The sequence below is a fragment of the Leptidea sinapis genome, chromosome Z, assembly GCF_905404315.1.
Source record: "Leptidea sinapis chromosome Z, ilLepSina1.1, whole genome shotgun sequence".
NCBI classification, from domain to species: domain Eukaryota; kingdom Metazoa; phylum Arthropoda; class Insecta; order Lepidoptera; family Pieridae; genus Leptidea; species Leptidea sinapis.
In genome coordinates this window covers 2,933,346-2,958,266 of record NC_066312.1, presented here as the reverse complement: position 1 = coordinate 2,958,266, position 24,921 = coordinate 2,933,346, and the positions used below count along the sequence as shown (strand labels likewise).

Here is a 24,921-nt window from a genome sequence, read left to right as displayed (position 1 = left end):
AATTTTATTGTATTTTATGGTTCACTATTTTGGCAATCATGGCTTATCTACACATAAAAGATGCTGTTGCGGGCTTTTTTGTAAGACTATATTATAAGATAAACATTTCCTTAATACATTATATACGTGTAACTCTAACGGTTTTTGCGGCGTACTCCAGAATATTTCGTATTTGGCAGATAATTTTCCTACATATCATTATATTTTATATAATTTACATAAATTAGAGCATATGTATTATTTTGATGTATAAGCTATATTATTGTAAAGATACATCAAAATCCATTCAATAGTTTTTGCGTGAAAGGGTGACAAACATACATTCATACAAACTTTCTGATCGTCGAATTGCTAAAAGGATCATAATATATGAAATCGAGCTGCAGTGCAAATATCTGCTAATAATGATTAAGTTTTCGTAAAATCTTGGTTGATTCTTATGATAAACAACAACAATTTTAATTGCTATGGAGAGCTTTTTCAGTACATAATAGACTAAATCTCTTTTGTGCTTTTTATTTGCATTTTTCCCTAAAAAATAAATAGGGGCGACAGTAAACTTTTATTTTAATTTTGTTCAAATTTTATTTAGTAAGCCAAAATGAAAAAAAATAAAGTCATGACAGTCAAAAGTACTCAAAACGTTCATACATAAATTTTATATTTGTGTAGATATTGCTATAATACAGTGTTTTTTCATATATATATTTTTTTAATTAAAAATATATTTACCTGAACAGCACTTATAAAACGTATTCTAAATTTAAAGATAGAGTTTCCCGCCGATTCTTTTCAGCATAACCAAGTATTCAAGAATAGAGATGACATTATTTACAACGTGTTTGTGATCTGGTCGGTTTGTACTACAGGAGCACGGTCGCGAGGCGTGTTCCCGTACGCTGGGTTGCGGGCACTTCTGCGGAGGCGTGCGCGGGGAGCGGACGTGCCTACCCTGTCTGTTCGGGTGCACGCATTCGAGCTCGCTGCGGCAAGACGCCGACGATATGTGCATGATTTGCTTCACCGATCCCTTGCAAGCTGCGCCTGCCATACAGGTATCATTATAATTAAAAATATATCGCGACACCAGCATAAAACAACCAGTCAACTCAAACCACTCGATACTTATAGGATACCACAGTGAAGACGAGGTAGACACGGGCCTATTAATATATAATATGGATGGTTTCCATGTCATAATACGCAAAAAAGCGGTCTCCATGTTGAAGCGTCTCCGTGTTAGCAGTAACAGCATCCTAAATATGATTGCTGCCAGAGCTGACTGTTCCTTCCAGAAACACTGGATACAGTTAGCTCTTGGTTTATAAATATATTTGACTAATAATACTAATATAGTTCATAGTGTTGTTGTTAATACATTTACTAATAATATATATGGAGATCTCTATGAATTAAATAAATTAAAAAGTCTTCCGTATAAAGTTTTTGTTAGTTGTCATAAAACGTATTCGTTCGACATTTACATCCACTGAAACATCTCCTCTATTGTATCCTAATATATATAAATTGTTTATATTTGAACGAGCGACATGTCAAATTCCCAATATGCAATTATTAGGGTTGAGCAGGTTATCAATTACTGTAACTGTGTACTGGAGAGTTGAACTAATATCAAGATGGATCATGTGTCGTTTAACGGACGTTTTCAATTACCTATCTACCCTTAGTTTAACTTACTAGAGGTAGACAAATCTATCCTTTTACGCTTACTTACATTTCAATAACTTATCGACATAAAGCTATTAGGACTTTAACTATATTGGACATAACTATGGATAGTTAAGATATTGTTATTAAACGGAGACAGCAATTTATCCGTAACTAGAGATACGTTATTGAAAACGATCGTAAAATAGTGGTTAAAACCTCCAGAGACGCGAGCCTGAATTTCGCATCGCCAAAAAATTTTGGTACACATTAAGGAAAACTTTAAAACAACAAAATACATAATTATTTCTTTGACGCTGATACCTGACACCCGATGATAGTCCATCATTTATTTGTTACAGTTAACATGTGGCCATGTCTTCCACCTGCATTGCTGCCGGAAGGTGCTCTTGAACAAATGGAACGGGCCACGAATCTCCTTTTCATTCGCAAAGTGTCCTATCTGTAAGGTAATAAGAAACCCAACTACTGCAAGTTCACATTACTATAGTAATTACCAAAATTTTAACGAGTCTCAGTTTACTTTCAAATTTATCAATATTTCGCAATATTGATATAATATAAAGACCAATTTCTGAATATCACAAAATCCACAAATCACTGGAACTGTATTGTTTAAATGCCCAGAAACACACTAGTTTGTTTGAATTAAATTATGTTAGTAGATTTGAAGTTAAGATAATTATTTATATTACCGCATTACATAATATTTTATACGGAGCAAAATGCCCGCGTGACGTCATAACATCGCGGTCCACTCATAAGCCTGCTCTCTCTGTAATGAGTGAGTACCTCTTGAAGGAGCACCTAGCTCCTAACCTCTAAATGATGAAACAAACACAGCGTGCAGCTACATTACACATTGGCACAAGCGCAACAAATGGATTTCTCTGTTAATGCTCAAATATATTACTTACCTACATTTCTGCCGAATCTTCCCTTTCTTGGCGTGCGTCCGTGGAGAATGGGATGTCGCTATGCCAACTTAATGGCTGACAGGCTTGCCCTGCATGTTTCAGTATGACAACTCTCTCTGTTAATGATTATTCTCATATTAAACATTTTATTGAGATAAAAACCTTTAGTTGGTAATGCTACGGGCAACTACTAGTAATATAATAATTAACGCACTTTCAAACAGCTTAGTTAATCCCAAGTTAGGCGTAAAAGGCTGCCTATATGAATGGACTGCTATGAATGCTACATATGCATATGTAATACATTATATTATTATTCTGTTATGTAGTAATGTATGTGTAAATGTATAAGTACATAGTACATACTATCGTAGCCATGGAACAGAACTGTGTCACTAAGCTATGGGCTAAGAGGTCTGGTTGTTGATGCCCAACCAGAGTCGTCAACAAAATTGCTCACAAAACTAATTGTAAATATTCTACTATCTCTGTGTTTGAATAGTCTTATAATGTTGCTATCAATGGTAATTATTTCGTTTTGTGTACAGGAGGACATTTCCCACTGGACTCTGGAAGAGCTAGTAGCTCCGGTGCGTCAGCTGTACGAAGAGGTTCATCGCAAAGCACTCATGCGGCTGGAGTACGAGGGCATGTCATCGGGAGCCGCATCGGCCAATTTCGACAACGATCCCGCTTTGTACGCTATGGAGCGCTATGCGTACTACGTGTGCCATAAGTGTGGCAAGGTAATCTATAGAGTTTGGGTTTATATTTAAAAACAAAGTATTTAACAATGTAACATATTTGGTAGTGATCGGCTATTTTTAGTTTTGTATTTTTGATTCGTATCTCTGATAATCACATCTTCTTTAGGCCTATTTCGGCGGATTGGCTCGTTGTGAAGCAGATTCTAACAGCGCCTGGGACCCGAAGGAGCTGGTGTGCGGCGCTTGCAGTGACGTGGCCGGCGCAAAGATATGTCCCAAACACGGTTCCGACTTCCTGGAGTACAAGTGTCGCTACTGCTGCTCGGTATGTAATCAGATCACCGTTGCCATAAACAATCAATATTTACAACTACCTACAGAGTGTTATAATTTTATGTATCAAGGAAACGTGCGAAATCATGATGCTGCTCAGAATTTTGGGTCTCCAATATTTTTGACCTTTAAGGGTACAGGACGTATAAGTTACGTCCTTTTTTTGGTCTTATCGTTGTTATAAAAATTCACATATTTTATACGTTTTTATTACTATCTAATTATCTGGAAAAAGGAGGACAAACGAGCGTACGGGTCACCTGGTACTAAGTGATCCTCCGCAACACCAGAGGAATCAAAGGAGCGTTGCCGGCCTTTAGATGTACGCGTTTTTTTTTGAAGGTACCCATGTCGTATCGTCCTGGAAACACCGCACAAGGAAGCTCATTCCACAGCTGTGTAGTACGTGGAAGAAAGCTCCTTGAAAACCGCACTGTGAAGGACCGCTACACATCCAGATGGTGGGGATGATATCCTAATTTTGAGTTTGACTCACACATAGATTATTAGCTGGATTAATACATCGAACATGTTATATGTCAAATACAATACATGCAAGCACATACCTACTCTTAACTGGTTCGGTTGCAGGTGGCAGTGTTTTTCTGTTTCGGCACATCACACTTCTGCAACCCATGCCACGACGACTTCCAGCGAATCACAAACATTCCGCGACACACGTTGCCGCAATGCCCTACTGGTAAGCTGTTTTTTTTTCACTGGGCATATACATCAACAGAAATCAATGTCAATCTCAACAACAACTCGGAGAGACAAATTTAATATAAAGAACACATTGTGCTGACTTGTGCAGTAGGTACTAATAGAGGAGACAACATATTAAAAACCAAATATTTAAGATCCTATAGATGGAGCCACATCTGGTGAGTAGAACAAACACCAAGATTTATGGACTAATTGTTCGACTTATTATATGGGTCATCAATACCTGTAATGGTCGCAAACTTTGGAACGAAGGAGTTCAACTGACCTTCAATGACCTTAAGAGTCATCTCTCTTTAGTGTTTCGGTCTGAAGGGCGCCGAGCTAGTGTAAATTACAGAATAAATGAGACTTAACATCTTATATCTCAAGGTGACGAGCGCAATTGTAGTGCCGCTCAGAATTTTTAGGTTTTTCAAGAATCTTGAGTATTAATTTCCATCAGCTAAATTTCCTGCTCGCCTCGTCACTTATTTTCATTAAAAAAACCCAAACCTCATATCTTCCTAGTCCAAGAAACGAATCCTTTTCCTGCACCGTTTCTTCATTCGGTACATTATAAATGACGTAATCCTTTTAGGGCCAAGATGCGAACAGCTGATTGGAACAGCTGAGGAATGCCCGCTTCATGTGCAGCACCCGCCGACCGGAGAAGAGTTCGCGCTGGGCTGTGGTGTCTGCAGGAACGCGCAATCATTCTAAACCACGCCCATTTCTACCACACACGTCGACGGAAATATGTATTTGAGTGTTGATTACACCTTGGAATTTAATCGGATGGTAATCAAAACTCAAATAAATTTGCTAAAAAACGTCTTTTTGACCTACAACTTTTTATGCATATGGAAGAGTATTGTGGTTTATCTGACCATGTGGTTAGTTCCAACTCGTTTTGATGATCTTTGGTGGATCTGCCTACATATAACACCATATCATACCTAAGAACGGGAAAACAACAAAACTGTATTTCTATTGAAAATTATGAAACTATGTCCCATTAGACCATTTTCTCACCGACCTTCTGGTCGAGGTCAAGTATTACTTGGCGTCAACAATTATCATACGCTGTCGGTATGGCCACAGTAGATACTTTTTTTTTGCCCCCGCGCCATACAATCATAGCACGGTCATGTTATGATACTGTGTAGGCAGACTGCTTTAAGATCATAAAATCGTTACCAGGGAGGTGGCGCTAACTGCGAGGTCAGATAAACCATAATACCCTTTCATACCCGGAAGACTAAGGGTATTTTTCTCCCTTTAAAGCTGACTTGAGTGAAATCTTTATAATTATAAAGAATAAGAGAGATGGTATCTGATTAAGGGATATAATTATGTTAACGTAAATTTACTTTAACTATGATTATATTGTTATATTTTTTTATTGATTTATTATTTTGTGTTGGATTATTTATTTTTTTATTATTATTTTATATTATATTAGTTTATAATGTCTATAGCCAAGAATACTCATGAAACGTGAATTTTCATCAGATCAAAATTCATTTTCGTTTATACAGCGTAAAATGGCGATATTAAATTAACGCACGGGTAGGCTACTTAAGTTTAACCATAAAAAAATATTTCAACAAATAAAAATACATAATTCACCTAAATAAATAATCTAGTAGCCGCATCCTGAACCATTCAGAACTCGTAGGGAAGCAGCGTTCACGCAAGGGTGATTAAAATATTGTTTTTAAATATATAATTTGTTTGAAATTTTAAAATTTCAATCATGTAAGTACTTGAAGTTTTTGATTTATTTTTTATATTACGGTTAAGTACCTACTACCCGTGTTTACTGTTAATGTTGCCATTTTAGCGTTACGCTGTATGTATATGAGTTTTTTTTTAATAATTCCGGTATGAGTGTTAATAGGTATTCATTTATCAAACTAATTTGTATACTTGTTGAGTTTCCTGTAAACTTGATTTGATTCTTGTTTTTTTTTTTCTTAATTTATGAAATGCCCTGAATTGGTTTTATTAGGATTAAATGTCGTGATTGATATGGAGCTTTTTAATTTAACATTTATGTTTTTGTTGTTAATTTGATGTGTAGACTGTAGGTGGTACTTGATATTATTAAATGTGATATTTGAGATGGTATGGTTATTGTGTTATTGCGAATATGTCGGAATTAAGAATAGGAAAGTGGATATCTAAAAAAGTTCTGGAATTAAAAAAACGAAATTTAAAAAAAAGCAGCCTAATATTAGCCAGTGGAAGGCTCCTTTGCACAGGATGCCGGCTAAATTATGGGTAGCACAACGATGCCTATTTCTGCCGTGAAAAGTAATGTGTAAACATTACTCTGTTTAGGTATGAAGGGCGCCTTAGCTTGTGAAGTTACTCGGCATATGAGACTCAAAATCTTATGTCTCAAGGAGACGAGCGCAAATGTAGTGCCGCTCAGAATTATTGGGTTTTTCAAGAATCCTGAGCGGCACTGCATTGTAATGGGCAGGGCGTATCAATTACTATCAGCTGAACGTCCTGTTCGTCTCGTCCCTTATTGTCATAAAAAAAATATTATCGCAACACAATGAAGTGTAATTTATAACCACAGGCCTATAAAATATTTTTTAAAGGATTAGTCAGTTACAGACTACCATAATCTGATTGTAGTTTCTATTGACATGACGTGTCAGTGGCATTTAGACAATTGATCTCATAAAAAACCCCGCCGCAACCAACTATTAACATTATATTACCATCTCAGAGCATCACGTTCTATTGCGTCTTAAGGAAATGAAAGGAGTTTTATTTTATAATTAATCTATATTGTGTAAGTTTATAATATTGACAGCATAGAACCTTCATGTAACTTGAACTTTCATCAGATAAAAAAAACATACATTTTCGTTTATACAGTGGAGGTAAAATGGCGATATTAAATTAACGCACGGGTTAGAACTACTTAACCATAATATAATATCATCAAAATAAATTCAAAAAATAAAAATATATAATTCACCTAAATAAATCAATTTTCCTAAATAAGTAATCTAGTAGCCGCACAATTGCGTATACACTGGCGCCGTAGCGTTTCTGTTACGGTTAAGTATTTAAATAAAACACATTTTAATGGATTAAAACGCGTGTAATTGTAACTGTTTTCACAATGGATTTTGCGTAAAAGTTACTTTTTTATAATAGTTTTAGTTAACCCGACGTCTCAAGACCTTTTTTATGTGCTGTTCTTTTTTGGTATAGTTAATTGGTTTTGGGTTTTAATTTAGACACTATTATCCCACGTAAGATATTTTTAGACCGTCTTCTTTATTGAAATTTTAGTGTTTTTTAATTTCAATTGTTTCACGTACCAGTCTTTGGAGAAGTCTACTCTCTTTTATAAAAACTTTTGCTTGGTCGAAGCGAATGTAGTGGTTAGGACGGTCTGTTAAAACGTCGGGCTAACTAAAATTATAAAAATAATGTAACTGAACAAAATCTAATGTTAAAACAGTTACAATTACACACGTTTTAATACTTTAAAAGTGTTTTATTTAAATACGTAACACTCACGTTAATCAAAGAAAATACGATACGGTTAAGTAGTTCTGCCCTTGGGTTCATTTGTTATTGCCATTATTGCGCCACGCTGTATGTATGAGTTTTTTTTTATTCCGGTATAAGTGTTAATAGGTACTCATTTACCAAACTAATTGGTATACTTGTTGAGTTGGAATCTGTTACTTTATTTATTTACATGTCCTTCTAAATATTTATAACTGTCAGAAAACATTAATGACATGTTCAGATGAAGGTGAAAGTGCGAGAATATTACAAGTAAATCATAATAATGTGATTACTCTGAATATGTATTTATTTATTATTTTGAAGACAACAGCGATCAATAATCCGAACACAAACTACTTAGTTCCTTCTGAGTGCAATATTGAGCTAAGAGTTATGTGCATATATATTTTGTCTTATAAAAATGTTATATTCACTTATAAAGCAACGATTTTTTATTTTCTATTTAATTAATATAGCGCATCACATTATTAAATGAATTACTTGTTATATTACGTGTTCCTGTCTTGCCTAGTCTAATTCTATTCACGTTATTTGTATCAAATGTCTGAATTTACATGTGCAATTCATAGTATATCTACATATAGTGCGGTTGATAACAAGAAGGAAAGTCGCCCAACGATAACTTCATGAATTGTGTCGCTCAGATCATTTTAGTCTGAAACAGAATGTCAAAAGCTAATGTGGCGTGAAGATCGGGTGGCAAGGATGTATGTACTAGCCCGCGTCAATAAAGAAGAGTTTTATAATTCTTTCGGCGGTCGCATAATATTTCTATCATATAACAAATTTACTCACATATAAACAGGAATTGAGGTTTAAAAACCCAACACAATAATTATAAAATGGTACTTTGCACATTTTCGGTACACAGCTCGATTAAAACTTTTGCGTCACTTTTGAGTCAAATCACTTACATACGAATAAGCAATCTAATTAAGTTATGTGGCGTGCGAGTCAGGCCATACCAGTGCTGGATTAACCATTTAGAAAAAGTAGTAATTGCTACGAGCTCCGCGCGAAAGGGGGCTCCGCATATTTAAATCCACTCAACTCTGCCTGAGTGTATTTTTTTGAGTGAAAATTGTTAACATATGGTACCTATAATTAACTTTTCCAACTACAACAGTCCACACTAGACACTCGGTAACCGACTATTTCCAATATAAATCAAGGGCTCTTTGAACGAATTTGCTACGGGCTCACCTCACCTCACCTCGTATAAAAAAAAACAAATATAAAAAAAAAAAAAAAAAAAAAAAAAAAAAAAACGTATAAACCGCCTTTTAAAAACCCTTCTTTATTGGTGCGCTTTATATCTGAACAGAGCAGATGTCGCAGTTAAAGGCAAGTAGAAATGAAGTACAATTTTTTGTGCATGTCTGATAATCAACCGCACTTTAGTTAAGATTTATAGTAGTTTATCAATAGATGTTGAATATGTGTTGTCAACCTACATAATGTTATAATCGATGTTATTTATGTGTGTCCTACTATCATATTCCATTTATATTAGATACATATACCTATTAGTGAAATAGATGTCTAACCCTTGATTCTTGGGTCCGAATTCAAGAAGGGTCGTACAAATTCGTGATCATAATATGTACTATTGTCTCCAGGCGCTTTCTCAAATACGGACCTAAAGGAATCAATATTTTAAAGGGTATAATCATACATAAATGTCTAACCCTCGATTCAATACGAATCAATATTAAAAGGGTCATATTACGAGTAATGTTATGGTAAATATATATAGTAAATAGTAGTTTTTTTTTGTTTATTCTACCTAATTAGTACCTAAAGCTCTATGTATAACTCTACTTTTACGTTCATAAGCCAATTGAATACAGAAAATAATCTAAAATGGCGGTCGCTCAACATTCTCACTCACACCCTATTAACAATCAATATTTCTAATAAATTTACATATTTTGCAGTAAAGATCATGCTAAATTAGTGACACAAAAGGTTCAGGTGCAGGCTAAAAGTTAAAATTTATTTTTTGCTAACTGTACTGCTGTGATTGCAAGGCCAAGCCACCATGTTAGATTCTCTTCTGTATTGGCTAGGCTTATAACCTTATAAATACACTGTAATGAGACTTACTGAATTGTTGACCGTCCTTTCTCAATAGAGTTTTCGAGCCGCTTATTTTGAAAAAATCTTGTTCGCTTTTGCATTTAATATTTGTTAAGTTGGTGCGTGTTTTGCTAAGCTTTAACAATACCTTTAAGAGCTATTCAGTAGTCCCAATTTTTTTTATAGGAAATAGAAAATGCTCTTATTTATTATTACAATTGTTTATTTTTTTATTGAATGCTTTTAACGCAACCAAGAAGTCTCCAAACAACACAACAATATTGATTGCACTTTATCTACCTATACTATTGTAATTATTGAATGTATTTTTAAATAAACTCTGAAAATAATAATAGTGTTTTATTTGGCTTCTAGAAAGGGCAAAAGTCTTATAGTATAATTTATATATACATACTTCTTTGTTAAATAATATAGAAATAATCAATTTATTTGCGACCAGGAGAGATTATTATTCATTTATAGGATAAATAGGTGGCGTGTTAACGTGTATCTACAGGTTAATCTGAGGTACTATAAACAATTTACCTTGAAAAAATTTAAACTATTGGTACCCAAGAAAGTGTGTAGAAGACAAATACATACATGCACAAGTATTCACCACCTTCAAGCTGCATGCTGCACCCAGTAGGGAAGCTGGTGTTCGACTTGCGCAAACGAAATTAAAAAGATTAATTAATTATTAAGGCTAAATTTAGCAATTGTACAAACCTCAGTGGTTTTTATTGCTTTTAAACCTCCATGTAAAATTTGATTTTTATTAATAAAAAAAAAATGGAAGCATCGAGAAGTGCCTCGTGCCTAATACTACTTAGAACATTGTTCTTCGCGGCATTAAGACACTGCCGAGCCTTTTTCCCTTACTTTCAATATTCACTGCTCATTCAAATTCAAATATTTTTATGTAAAAAGGATTTCAAATCACTTATTTAAAGGCAAAACTGCACTGGTGGAACGCCACTCATCCAGATGGTGGAAATGATATCCAAGGTACTAGCGGGACTGGGTGCAATTCGGCGGTAGGTCTCTGGTCAACAACTCTTCGGAACATCCCCATTGAAATGGCGCATACAGTTTACAAGATCATTTTATTCATTCAATTATTATTACCTAATATTTCAAGGAGTTGTTAAATACAATGCAACATATGTCACGGCATAACTGCACTGGCACTTGACTTTGACATTTGTGGATGTTCAAACTTCAATGCTATCATGTTTTAAATAGTCCACACAATGAACATTTCAAAAATAGAACAATCACTGGAATGGAAGTATGCGAACAAAATTCATAGACTTTAACGGTTTTTAAGGGATATGTGAAATAAAACAAATATATTAATAATTTTTATAATATTTATTAAAATATTAAGATACAATCAGATTCTTATTAATAATACTATGTAAAATTTTAAGGCACTTAATTTATACATTATTTTTACATTAAACAACATTTTGGAAGTTAAAAATATGAGCAAAAGTTTTTAAATTCTATCAAATTGAATTGAATGATACAGAATATACTATATTCAAAATTAAAATATGAATAAGTAAAAACTGACGATTATATGGCAACCTCATGTATTAGTTGTAACTTAATGGATATATTTTAAGAGTACATCGAAAGCATAATAATGAAGAGTGGAGAAAGTTAGCCATTCCTATGATTGTAAAGTATTGTAGGTACGAGGGGCCTCAATAACATTAGAGAAGAGGAATATCATTTTCACTTATAGAATGATTTATAGCGATTATATACGAAGAAAATAAAAAACAAGTAGGTGACATATAAAAGCTTTGCGTAAATAATGGAATAAATTTTATTCAAGAATAGTACAAGGCCTAATAAAAAAAATTAGACTTATTACTAAATGGAATAAATGTGTATAGCTCGAATTTATTACAATGAAATAATTCGTTTTTATGAAATATGGAGTCATTAGGCGTTACCTTTGGTAATAAAAAATATCATACAATGTAAAAAAAAATAATTTCTAAAAAATTGTGTCTTATGTAAAAAAATCTCTTATGTAATGAAATTGTCATTATTCTTAGCGCAGTATTGGTTATTTTATTTCTTTATTATACCCTACAAACGACTCCATAATTACAAAAAAATATTTAGAAATTAACACTTTTACTTGTAACTACGGTCGCTAACTAATTTTCGTCAAGTCTATCCGCTTCTGCACTGGCCGCGTTTTCTACATCCTCGTTCTGTTGATTACGCCAACCACAGCAAGAGATAGAGATTTTTGGTAGAATCCTGTTGTACTGACACATGCCTAGGGTGAGAACTGAGAAACCAATGAGATGCTGCCAATGGAAACTTTGCCATCTCAGGGATAGTGAAAATATCCAAATTACAAGTGTTCTGAAAAAGAAAAAGTATTTGAAAAACAATTAGAAAATACTTTCGTATACAGGATGTAACGAGACAACCCCGGGATATGGGTTCCTTAGAGCTCCCTTTTTTAATGACAATAAGGGACGAGACGAGCAGGACGTTTATCTGATGGTAATTAATACGCCCTGCCCATTACAATGTAGTACCGTTCTGGATTTTTGAAAATCCCAAAAATTCTGATCGGAAGCACAATTGCACTCGTCTCCTTGAGTCATAAGATGTTAAGTCTCGTTTGCCCAGTAATTTCACTAACTACTGCGCCCTTCAGAACGAAACACAATAATTCTTACAGATTACTGGCTTCACAGAGAAGAAGAGGCAGAAATAGGCGCCGTTATGGTATCCACTTCTTGTGTAAGGGAGCCTCCTTATAACTCAATCAATTATCGATAACTCAAGAATAATCATAGCTGCCATTTGAGCGAGAGAGTTCTGTAGTTGGCGAACAAAGTTTCTTGGAGACTTCTTTGGGCAGCACTGTAAAGCATCTTTATTTTTCTTTTGTTTTATATATATATTCAGAATAATTGCCCAATTGCAACCCTCCACTTTAAGGATGTAATTGATACATACCTACTTAAAATAATCTAGTTCACAAGATCATAACTGTTTTAGAAAAAAAATATTGCCTTTCCACAACATACAAATCACTCTTTTTGTTCAAATCTGATCAGTTACAAACATAAATTATAAGTACTTTGAAAGGATGTGTACTGATAGCTTACACTTAAATGTATTTAACGGCTACTTAGAGATGACAGCATGAGATGATAACGAGTTGTACACTCGTAAACAAAAAAAAACCACTTGCCATTTACCAAAAAAGGCTAATTAACCTTAAAATTGATACCCTGGAAATGAGTAGAAAGGCAGCCCAGTTGATTTTTCTTTACAAACTCATAAACAAACTTATTGACCATCCAGATGATCTTCAAAATATTAATAACTTGTGTACCAGCTTTTAATTGTCGAATAGGTACCTACTTATTCCCCAATACTTATTAATTTAACTACGGCTTACGGGCTTAAGCTCTCCCATCCAACTCATGTACGTAAACTATAATGAAATATTTAAATCAGATCATAATACTTATATTTTTTCAAATTTTAACTTTTATAAAATACAGGTGCCTTTATCATTACAGATTAACCCCCTTATTCATAATGGTCCGCTAACTTTAAACAGCCACTTAGGAGTGTTTTTTCTCATTCTGACTTAGGTCGATAGAAGAAGACAGAGTGAGAATTAGCAATGGTTTAAGTTAGCAGACTATTATGAAGAAGGGTTTATATAGTAATCTATATTTACTGATGTAAATAAGCGAATTATTATTTTCGAAATTGTTTTTAGTATTCGTTTTATAGTCTAGTTTAGCAACATACCTTTAATTTTACATAAATATTAACACTTATAAATGTTTATCTTAGTCGTACATGTTAAAGTACTGTATGTATCCAGTAAATAAATTGTTAGTAATGATAAATTTACCTGACAGAATCCAAAACCATTCTGGTGGTGGCAGACATTTCTTTGGTGACACTGATACCGGCAAAATTGAACACTGCTATAGATAATATCATACCCAGGAATGCCGTCAAAATAACAGTGCTATTGGCTGAAATACATCATATATAAATGTTAATAATAATCGTTTTGAGCTTATACAATAATATATCTATCTATAAATATATGATGGAGCAGTTTTTATGATCAGTTAAACTGCGAAAACTACTGAGCCGGTCGGAATAATACTAAAACCATAAGATACAGCGTGTTTCAGTTTTAGTATATATGTTGGTATGGTTTTAGTATATTATATATATTACTTATCGTGAACTTATATTTTTTGACTTACGAAATACTAATATACATTTTATTAATACTTATATGACAATTGATACAATGAGCGGGCGCGGGGTACTTAATTTGTATGGCAAAACAATATCAATATAGATGTTAGTTGGAGAGCTGCAATATACTATTAAAATTTAAATATGAGCATATATAGTAAAAGCAGCGAATTTTCATTGGTTATACTCGTTAGAAACAGATCACTGAGGGCAGGAGGATACCTGAATAAAAGCAATTAAATCAGATAATTATTTTCCTAATAGCTATAGAACTGTTCCATGTAATAGTACCTAAATGCGAATTTATTACTTATCTTATTTTTAACTTAGTTAAATTTTATTCAACTATAAACTGAACACCAAATTATTTCTTATCTGACTGTATTATATAGTCAGCTCGCATCGACTAAGGGAGACTTGATAGGTGAGATATTATATTCACATCTGTGGGGTCTTAAACACATGCCGTTTTATTAAGTCTGAATGTCTTTATGGAAACACAAATTCTCTATAAAACGCTTGGCCTATGATGATTATAAAACACAAAAACTTGTACTAGTTATTTCAAGATAAAAAAAGATAGTACCAGATTTCGCACTCGAAGGCGAATAACTTTTGTAAATAAAACGATATTTTTAACTAGCCATCGCCATATTTATTATATGTTAAGTATTACATAATAAGTATTGTACATATTAGTCATAAAGGTATAACACATTGATTTAGTGTTATTGCAAAATAACATGTAACAACTAAATAAAATATGGAAGAAATAAGATTTTTATTTTATTATTTTCCGATCCCACGTGTAATAGAAGGAAGAATACGGCGGTAGAAATAGGGTTTATAAAATATTTACCAATTTGAACAAATCCATCGACAAAGTCCTCGACTGTGCCCCTGGGGTTGTGGTCAAAGTGAGGCGGCGCTGGTATCCAGTAGAAGATGACCATCAACACTGATGCAGCTGAGAAACCGAACACCCCTTCCCAGCCCACGGCTTGAAGTGAAGGTATGTTCAAGCCTGTTTTAGAACAAAGAACATTTAAAAGGAAGAAAAATCATTAATAAATTAGGTCAACTTAAGAAGCTTGTGATTATTATAGTTTTAACTTGTTATGCCTACTAATCAGTTAAGTCCAGTTATTGAGTCCCTGATATGTATTTTCTTTTCTTGATATGTCCAATATTGAGCGATGTGTAAAATGCTTTTACAATATGATCCCACAAAATCTACAAAACAAACGTGTTACAAATTTCAAAAGAATTGAAAAAAAAAACGCTTATATGGTAAAGGTTAAACGCTTCTTTAATTAAAAAATATATTGTAATGAAAATCTATTGACAAAAACCAGAAGCCATCTGAGTTTTTGCGCCCATTTCAGGTCAGAGGCATAAATTTTCGAATTTCTGTTGGTTTTGAACAAAGTAACACTGAATTTGAATCACGCTGTGTGCCAGCACTCTGGGAGATTGGTATGGGTAGACAAACACACACACAGACTTTGATTAGCCTCAGTCCTGATAAATTTTTGACAAAATTAACAATTGACATTTTTAAAAATTTATTATTCGTATTCATCAGTACGGTTCAGTTACGTTCCGATTTAGGGAAATTGTATGAGGCGTATTCTCGTTGGGAGATGGGTTTTCTGCAAAATCTATATAAATTAACTATTTAAACATTATTGGTAACATTGAGCGAGTTACTATCAAAATTTGAAGATAATTAAAATACACATTACCTACCCAGAAAGCAACACCCGTCCATGACTTGATGGGTGGACCAGCCATCGCCGGAAGGGGATACCATGTAGGTAAGCTGGTAAATGTTGCATGATGTACATCTTATTTTAATTTTGCTAGCATTAGCTAGCACAACTTGGCACGACTATGTGATGTATATTCTTGTACCTATCATGATGAAAGTATCCAGATATATCCTGCTAAGTACTAAATTGATATTCTCCAAATTAAACTGTCTAATATATAATTACTTAAGTTAGGTGTTGTAAATAGGCCACTTGACATACCAGCTACATATCTCTCTTCATACACCATCTGACAGGCCGATATCACCTGAGCCGCAACTATCAACAGGTCCCCAGTTATCAGACTGTTCCTCCCCTTAGACTCTCCAGGGTTTTGGTATATTGCATCCGTCGCTCCAACAATAATTAATCCAAAAATCACATTCACTGTAATAATAGTTCAAAATTCAGTTATAAAACATTCATATAGAAATGATTACAAAAATAATGCTTGTTAACTTGTAAAAAAGACATACAAGAAAATATTTACAATATATTTACATAATTCTTCGTCTGCAAAAAGAAGAAGTAGCTTTTACACGTATTTCTACAGTTTGAGCAATACCTATATAGGGTCCCTACCAAGAACATGACATTCAATGTCGGACAGATCTCTCATTTTAAATACACTTATATATTGTAACTCATAATTTCTGTTTTTTCTAAGTATCTTTTGTAATGAAACACACGACCCAACTTTGGACATTTTTCTCCTGTGCATTTGACATAGATTTTCAAACAGAGAGTGTTGAATGATTGAGCTAAGCGTTTCAGTGCAATAGTGTCATTGTTCATACTGCTTAATAGGTATTCATATTTGAGAGAAATTAGAAACATTACCAACAAATTAACACTGCAATTTTATGAATAACTAGAACGAAAAAGAAAATATCGGATTGTCAAACTTTAAAGAAGTAAGAAACTTTCATCAAAATCGGTTCGGCCGTATTGGATATCATTAGTAACATACACATACAGACAACAATTTCTATATATAGAAGATAATTTCAATTTAATTAAGAATGGTGGGGTCTCGTAATCTCATATACAATAAAATATTATGAACGTCTAACAAAATTAAGTATTTAATACTAAGTTACGCTGGTTTGCCCTCCTCTTCCATAAAAACCTACCCTTGCATGTTCACCATTAACTGTTATTAGACTGCTTAAATTACGAATTATAACGTGAACAACGAATGAATGATGTATAAATCATTCGTTTTTTTATATGAAAATACGGAACGAGCTAAGCACGACGTTCAGCTGATTGAACTTGATGCCCTGCCCATCACAATGCTGTACCGCTCAGGATTCTTGAAAAGCCCAAAAATTGAGCGGCACTACAATTGCGCTCGTCACATTGAGACATAAGATGTCAAGTCTCATTTCACTAGCAATGGTGCCCTTCAGACCGAAACACAGTAATGCTTATCTATAACTACTTCACGGTAGAAATAGGCGCCGTTGTGGTACCCATAATCTAGCCAGTATCCTGTGCAAAGTAGCCTACCACTGGTATACGTCCTACGTCCTAGTATGTAGCGTACCACGTTATATATATATATATTATATACTATAAAATTAGGGATCCGTAATAAATTGCTATTTTGTAACACAAGGTGTAAAATCGAAAACCTATTTTTGCGTGCGCTGCAAAAACTATTGACAATAGAACAAAATGATGTACAGGCTATAATATAGGCAATATTTTATTACTTATAAAACTATCGCGTGAATTATACTTTATATGGCAAAACAACGTTTGCCGGGTCAGCTAGTTGTAACATAAGTGTTAACTATTTTAATAATTCAAATAACCTTTAACAAGCACTTTCGCCTATTTCTGCCGTGAAGCAGTAATGTGTAAACATTACTGTGTTTCGGCCTGAAGGGCTCCGTAGCTAGAGAAATTACTGCTGCTCGTCTCGTCCCTTATATTCATAAAATAAAAAAAATATCGATTATAATATCTTTTTTAAAATTTACAACTGAACATAATTATATAGGAAAGATAGCAAACACGAAGGCAAATAAATCGCCCTCATTTAAACCAATTAATATTTGAAAACAAAACAACAAAATATACGGTTATTAATTAAATTATTTAATCAAGCACACTGCACAAGTGAACTTGTTATCTTAACCATCACTATCTGAGGTCAATGGATATGTCTGGTCACTATAAATATTATGTTTGTGTACTATCTTTGTGTATTTAGATACTAGCATATTATAATAACTAATAAGAATGTTGCATCTGTTAACAATCAAGTTACCTTACCATTTATATCCAGGATTATAAGTATAATAATATTTAAACAATTGATTAATTACCTATGTATCTACAAAGAAGTAGAAGTGCAATTTAGTAGAACAAAAAGACAGAAGAATAGTTGAAGTATAAAACAGCGGAACAGATAGTAGACTTGTCACGGTGTTAAAGATAGATTTAGATGGCAACCTCTAGAGAAGGCCAATGCTGGAAGGCAAAGGAGTCACCAATGGAGATTTTTGCTATATTTTTCATTAAGTACCTAGGTTATTTTTAGCAGTGATAAAGGCTTTTTGAACTGAAATTTCAAAGCAGTAGCACTCATTGTGCATGCAATGTATGCCCACACTGGCACTACATTCTGTAGCTGTAGACGTAAGAGTTTCTGAGATCTCAGGATGACGGGTACAGTGATCGGGGTGATATCATAGCAGGGATACGCCTTATGTCAGATCATGTTATGCTCAGATTATCCACTAATATTCGGTGCCATAATTACCTATTCCGTCGCTCTTTGTGGAAAAGTTTATTAAGTATGATTATAATTAAATTAACGTCTGTTAAGATCATTTTTTTTTTATTAAAATAAACATGAGGATTGGAAAGGTATTTTCTTTAAACATAATGGAGAATTACATGTTTTTCAATTTTAAACATGGAGATCTGAGAATGTTATATTAAACAGACAGTTATTTCAACCTACTATTATATTTATCAAATAATAAGTTACTCCGAGTGCACGATACAATGTATTTAAATACATTATTGTTATCATTTCATGAACTTTGTTTACAATCGTAACGCGATATGTTTTGATTAATTGTTTTGTGCTGATTCCGGATGTATGATACAAACATAAAACAGTGAACAGCTCATTGGATTGTAATTCGATTGCAATTCATTGAAGTTACATAAAAGGCAGGCATTAGATAACATACAATTAGAACTGTACTTATATTATTAGATAATATTACTTAAACAAATCAAATCGAGGCATCAATAAGCCATTTTACGATCAACTTCTTTTAGGTCAAGGAATGTAAAGTATTGGGGTTGGTCTCGGGGTGTCCAGAACACAATTTAACTACATTTGATATTTGCCTAGAACTTAAAGTGACTACTACATAAAGGGTTAAAATTCGCGGAGAATACTCCGAAAAGCAATAAATACATTTTTAAAGAGCAATGTTGTGTCACTTCCTTGATTCCCGTAATTTTCAGTGCCACTCTCGTAAGTGCAGGCTCATTAGCTACATACCCACTTACGACACAGCTGTCGTATTGAGAAAGATAACAGATTATTAACTATTTTAAAGGTAATGCATGCCAAAAACTCATAATTAAATATAACAAACCACATTGTCCTATGTCATACAGATTACTTATTTTGCGATATTTAAGCTAATAGGAAGGGATCAATTAAATTATTATTATGCTACATTAAAACATTTTTTTGGGTTTGTCAAGTAGGTACTGTTAGCCTATTTTGGTTTTTGTATTGGATGTGAGACCTAGAGACTTTGAACCCGTATAACCTTCGGAAAATTAATTAATCTAGCATAGAAATGCAGCGCCACAGTCTCATCATGAGTGATATTCGTCACAAAAAAACTGTATGTGTACTTATGTATGTATGAAGTATATGAGTATGAAGTTATACTTCTTTAGCCTAACGAAGCAAAGATCCTTAAAATTATTTATTCCTCGTGCTAAATAACGAATACGGCTGTAACGGGCTTGAACCCTTTGCCCAACCAAAACAAGAAACCAAAAAAAAATAACGAATGTCGCAAACGTCAGAAAATTTTAGGAACCAACTTCTGCCTGTTACTTTTGTGTTACACTGTTGCGCACGCATCTTAACATTTCACTCTCATCATTGCGTTATGAAAAACGCGCCAACAGAAGTATAACTTCAAAAAGGCACCTCGTTTTCACCTCTGTATATCTGTCTATGTTAGGTACCATCGTGATTGGAAGTAATGTAAGGCCAAGTACACATATTTTATCGAAATACAGCAAAAGATTGCTAGGGAACGAAAGAGTGTGTGGTGAGGCCGGTGAAAAATAATGGAGAGCTGGCTTTTATTCTGCAATATAAATTTTATCAAAATTTTAATTTTGTAAATTGTATGCCTAGAGCTATTTTCTGTTTTATTTAAGTAATAGTTTTAGAAGAATATTAAAAACTATATAAAAAAATAATAAAATATGTATATAATAAAATATCAAAGACATATTATATTGGCAATAGATTTCCACTAAATGTTTCTGCCCACTATGTTATATGTCACATCCATACTAAGGCACTTTCGAAGGTGTAGTATATTTAGACACTCTACACAGGTATGTTTTTTAGAGAAAATAATAAGTTACTTACCAATACCCATCCATTCACCGTTTCTAATATGTCTGTCTAAAAATACAGTTGATAAAACAGCTACAAATACTATGATTGATCCTCTAAACATTTGGAAACTACTGACATATGTTAATGTCAAACCAACGTACATTACTGAAGTCCCAATCTGTTAAAAAATATTTTTATTTACACAGTCATAAAATAAATAATATAATAATAATAATAAATCTATCCCGAACCAAGTTTGTCATAGTACAGCATACTTATATTACACAACATTTTATTAACTATAATTAGAATATATACTCATATGGAAAAACACCTGTAATTCCTCTGGTGTTGCCAGATAATGGTGAACTCATGAAGGCTAAGAACCAAGCTAGAAGCTAAGAAGTCTCATGCTCAAAAGAAAGCAGAAATGTACAAACTTACCGTCAAGCCCTTAAGGCTTTACTTACTACATCAGGAAAAAAAGAGACAGTGGATAATATAAAACATCTGTGCTAAATGTTTGGGGATATGTATTTCTAGGTGTTTTTAATGATAGAAACTAAATTTTTATTCATGTAAACAATAGCTGTAAGTGTGAGTCAATAAATCAAATATTTTAATGCTATTGTAATAAATTATTATTAAATTACAAGAATAATAGGCTGTACTAAGAGAACATAATATGTTTACCAAGTCAAACATAGCAGCTGGTAGTAGTATTAAGGGATTGAAATCTTGGCTGCCTTCTGTGAGTGAATGCCCACCACTATTCCTTGTTTTGAATTGTACGAGTTTGAATGCCACTAAACATAAAATTTCGCCAAGAAACATAGCTGCAGCCTGGAACATTAATAAATCACTCAATTTTTCCATATATTTCTCCAATAATCCCATGCAAGCGATTAGTCATTTACACCATGATTCAACCTACACACAGTCTAAACTAAGTGTAACATATCAATATTGTGATTTTTGAAGTTATACTTCTTTAGGCGCATTATGAGAAAATTATGAGAGTAAAATTTTAAGATGCATCACTGTAACACAAAAGTAACAGGGTGAAGTTGGTTCCTTAAGTTTTCTAATGTTTGCGACATTCATTATTTTTTTTTGTTTCTTTGTCCATTATTAGGATAGGCGAATGATTCAAGCCCGTACAGTCATACTCGTTATTGAATAATTAATTTCAAAGTTATTGTTGCATGATTTTTATAATATTGTCCTTTCTACAAACATAGAATAGCATGAGAATAATTAATTTTGAGGATTTTTGCTTTGTTAGGCCAAAGAAGTATTACTTCTTGTGTGCATTCATAAGTACACACACACTTTTTTTTTATTATATTACACTCTTTCTTACCAGAATTCAAAATGGCTGGAGTAATTTGTCATCACAAGTAGAACCTTTTCATGAGCAAGATGCACAACCCAGGCTTTGCTTCCTTTAGCATATATATACATACTCGAGCGCATTCTGTCTTTCATGGTAAGAAAGTGTACAATATAATAAAAAAAAATCAAAATATTGATACATGTATCACTTAATTTAGAGTGTGTAAAGGTAGAAAAAACTATCAGTTTTGAGTATAAATAGCAAATAACATTTCTCTTCTTTAATTAAAAATTAACTTGGCACACTTTATGCAAAATTCTCATGTCTAACACATTTCATTCTTCTCCTGCCATACTCAAAATTCACTATGGTAAGAGCACTCTTGTTCAAATGTTAGATGTGTAATTCGCTTTCATTCTATTTTCATTTATTTTCTCAAAATTGATTTCTTTAGAATTATATTTGATGTAACTTCGAATATACTACAGACAGAGCCATTTTTTAATAAAACAATTAAATTTATTTATAGATAATGCCTGATAATGGCTGGGTCTATATTATAAAAGTGTATACTTTTACCCTTAAAGGTATTATGTATCTTATGAAGCCTACTAGAATTAGTCACAAGCAATCCCTTATTTCTAGTGTTATAATAATGAAAATCAATATAAGGAGCAAAATGGTGATGATTTAATAATAAAAAACAAAACCTGTAGAAAGGGATGATCAAACAAATGCTCCTGTCCATCCGATCCTACTGAAACTGTTTTGTCTGCCCAATTAGTACTCAGTGTGTTAATTGAACCAGTGACAACCATCATCACCGCTAGGAATTTCTGATATCTCGTCCAAGCCATTCTATAAAGTATTAAATATATGTATTAAATCAGTTTATCTAAAGCATAGTACCTAATATAGATCAGAATATTTTTATCTAAGAAAAGAATAAGCTAGCTTAATAAATAATATTAATTTTTATTGGCTACTCAGACTATCCATAGCCATGTGTAAATTAGTTGTCTATTTATATTAATTAGCTAATTTCTCGCCATTTATCAATAATGAATAATACAATATATAAGTTTATATCAAATTTCCCATTAAAAATAAATTTATTTGTGTTTTTTGAAAATATAATAACATTTTAGTAGAGCAAAAAACTATTTGCAATGGTCAATATAAATAAAAAAATCATATATCAATACACACAATGACATGATATAAACAGTACAGTAGAAACTCGATTATCCGGCGTTCAGTTATACAGATTTTAGATCATCCAGACTTCTAACTGTGGCCAATTACATACCTACAAGTCAAATTTATGCAAACATGAATGTTTCGGAACTTCCATTACCTGGCCTGATTACAAATTTGAAGTGATGTAGGACCGTCATAAGAAACACTTCATGCCTTGGAAACAACTCTTTCAAGGTTTCTTTTTTCCAAATGAAAATAAGGGATGAGACAAGCAGCACGTTCAGCTGATGGTTATCAATACGCTCTGCCCATTACAATGCATTGCCACTCAGGATTCTTGAAAAGCCCAAAAATTCTGAGTGGCACTACAATTGCCGTCTACTTGAGACATAGGATGTTTTCTCGTTTCTCTCGTTTTTTTATATATATTTGTTGTGTTTAAACAGTTAATATGTAGGTCACAGCACAATCCGCTTTTTTTTATACATTCGATTATCGGAATGCCTAATGACAACAAATAACGATTAGTCCGGTTAATCAAGTTTTAACAGTACTGATATTATTAAGTGTAAATAATTAGGTATTAAAATAATTACCTGCTATTGGCTTAATTAAGCCTTATTATTTCGCACGATAGTGATAGTAAGAATTATTCTAACAAAAACTTATAACGCCAAAATATAGCAAACAGTAAACACTAAACCTTCATTTAGTAGCTAAATTATAAATATTTAAATAATTTTATAAGATAACTCTAAAGAATTATAACTTTAAAGAAAATAAAACTATCAAATTTATTAAAATAACCATTTATCTTTTTGTTTAGTTTTATTTAAACGGTACGTAACTTTAAGAGCTTAGACCAAAGAGAATTTGAAAAATACGTTCTACCATTCAATGACAATGAAAAATTACAAAATCAAATACAATGACTGTTGTTTTTTTTTTTGGATTTTCTGGCCTGGTAACGAGACCTTTAAGCTATTACAATGACGGAACACAGCAGTTGACCACAGTACACATACCAGTTACCACAGATGACAAAACACTAGGCCTTCTGTTGAGTTGCCCCTTCTAAATTCAAACTGCCGAATCGATTCTAGAATTAGATTCAAGGTAATCGACTATTGTTTTAATCACAATACGCTCCAAAAGTTTTGAGGCAGAGAAGGTGATAAAAGGTCTAATTTCTGAATGAGACAGAGAACTTCAACCTTACCCGTAGGCGCTAAAAATAATGAGCTTAATGCTGATGGGTTAATTTTGACCTTGGCTGCTGATTGGAAGTGATTCTTAGGTTTGATTTTCCTGAGCAAGTATTGTACTTGCTAGGTTTTGACCAACTGAAATAAAATACTCATTACATATGCACAAGACCCCTAACTCATTGTTTCTTATGTTTTTTTTAATCTTTCCCGGTAGATGATTTATTTTGGTGATATGATTTGACAAATGTAATTTTATTGATTGTTTGCCAGAGCTTTTTAGCAATCAGTTAATTTAATTTGTAATTTTAGCTTTAATTGTTCTTTATAAAATTAGATTGCGTGCTGGTATACTTAGTGAGCGCGTTTAATAGTGATCACAGGTTTACAATAATTATTGTTTATTTTGCAATGAAACGAAAATTAAAGATGAAAATAAAAGTGTTAACTAAATAAACGTAACCAACTACATACAA

At 33.0% G+C, this 24,921-nt stretch overlaps 2 protein-coding genes across 2 annotated transcripts in view; one reads left to right on the top strand and one right to left on the bottom strand.

Moving 5' to 3' along the window:
* LOC126978381 (E3 ubiquitin-protein ligase MYCBP2) overlaps window positions 1-10,347 on the top strand; it is a 191,168-nt gene extending 180,821 nt beyond the window's left edge. Inside the window, exons 70-75 of the mRNA XM_050827139.1 lie at window positions 870-1,055; window positions 2,031-2,138; window positions 3,155-3,352; window positions 3,480-3,638; window positions 4,238-4,346; window positions 4,950-10,347. Of these exons, the coding sequence (XP_050683096.1) occupies window positions 870-1,055; window positions 2,031-2,138; window positions 3,155-3,352; window positions 3,480-3,638; window positions 4,238-4,346; window positions 4,950-5,071 (882 nt within the window). The 3' untranslated portion in view covers window positions 5,072-10,347. The remainder of the gene's footprint in view (window positions 1-869; window positions 1,056-2,030; window positions 2,139-3,154; window positions 3,353-3,479; window positions 3,639-4,237; window positions 4,347-4,949) is intronic.
* Window positions 10,348-11,353: 1,006 nt separating this feature from the next.
* Window positions 11,354-24,110, bottom strand: LOC126978401 (solute carrier family 35 member F6). Its single transcript, XM_050827175.1, has 8 exons — window positions 23,837-24,110; window positions 22,751-22,898; window positions 21,398-21,547; window positions 20,735-20,882; window positions 16,303-16,467; window positions 15,129-15,293; window positions 13,908-14,034; window positions 11,354-12,385 (listed from the first exon to the last, which is right to left on the bottom strand). Exons 2-8 carry the CDS (start codon window positions 22,895-22,897, stop codon window positions 12,172-12,174), a joined length of 1,116 nt encoding a protein of 371 aa, XP_050683132.1. The 5' UTR covers window position 22,898; window positions 23,837-24,110; the 3' UTR covers window positions 11,354-12,171.
* Between the last annotated feature and the right edge of the window lie 811 nt (window positions 24,111-24,921).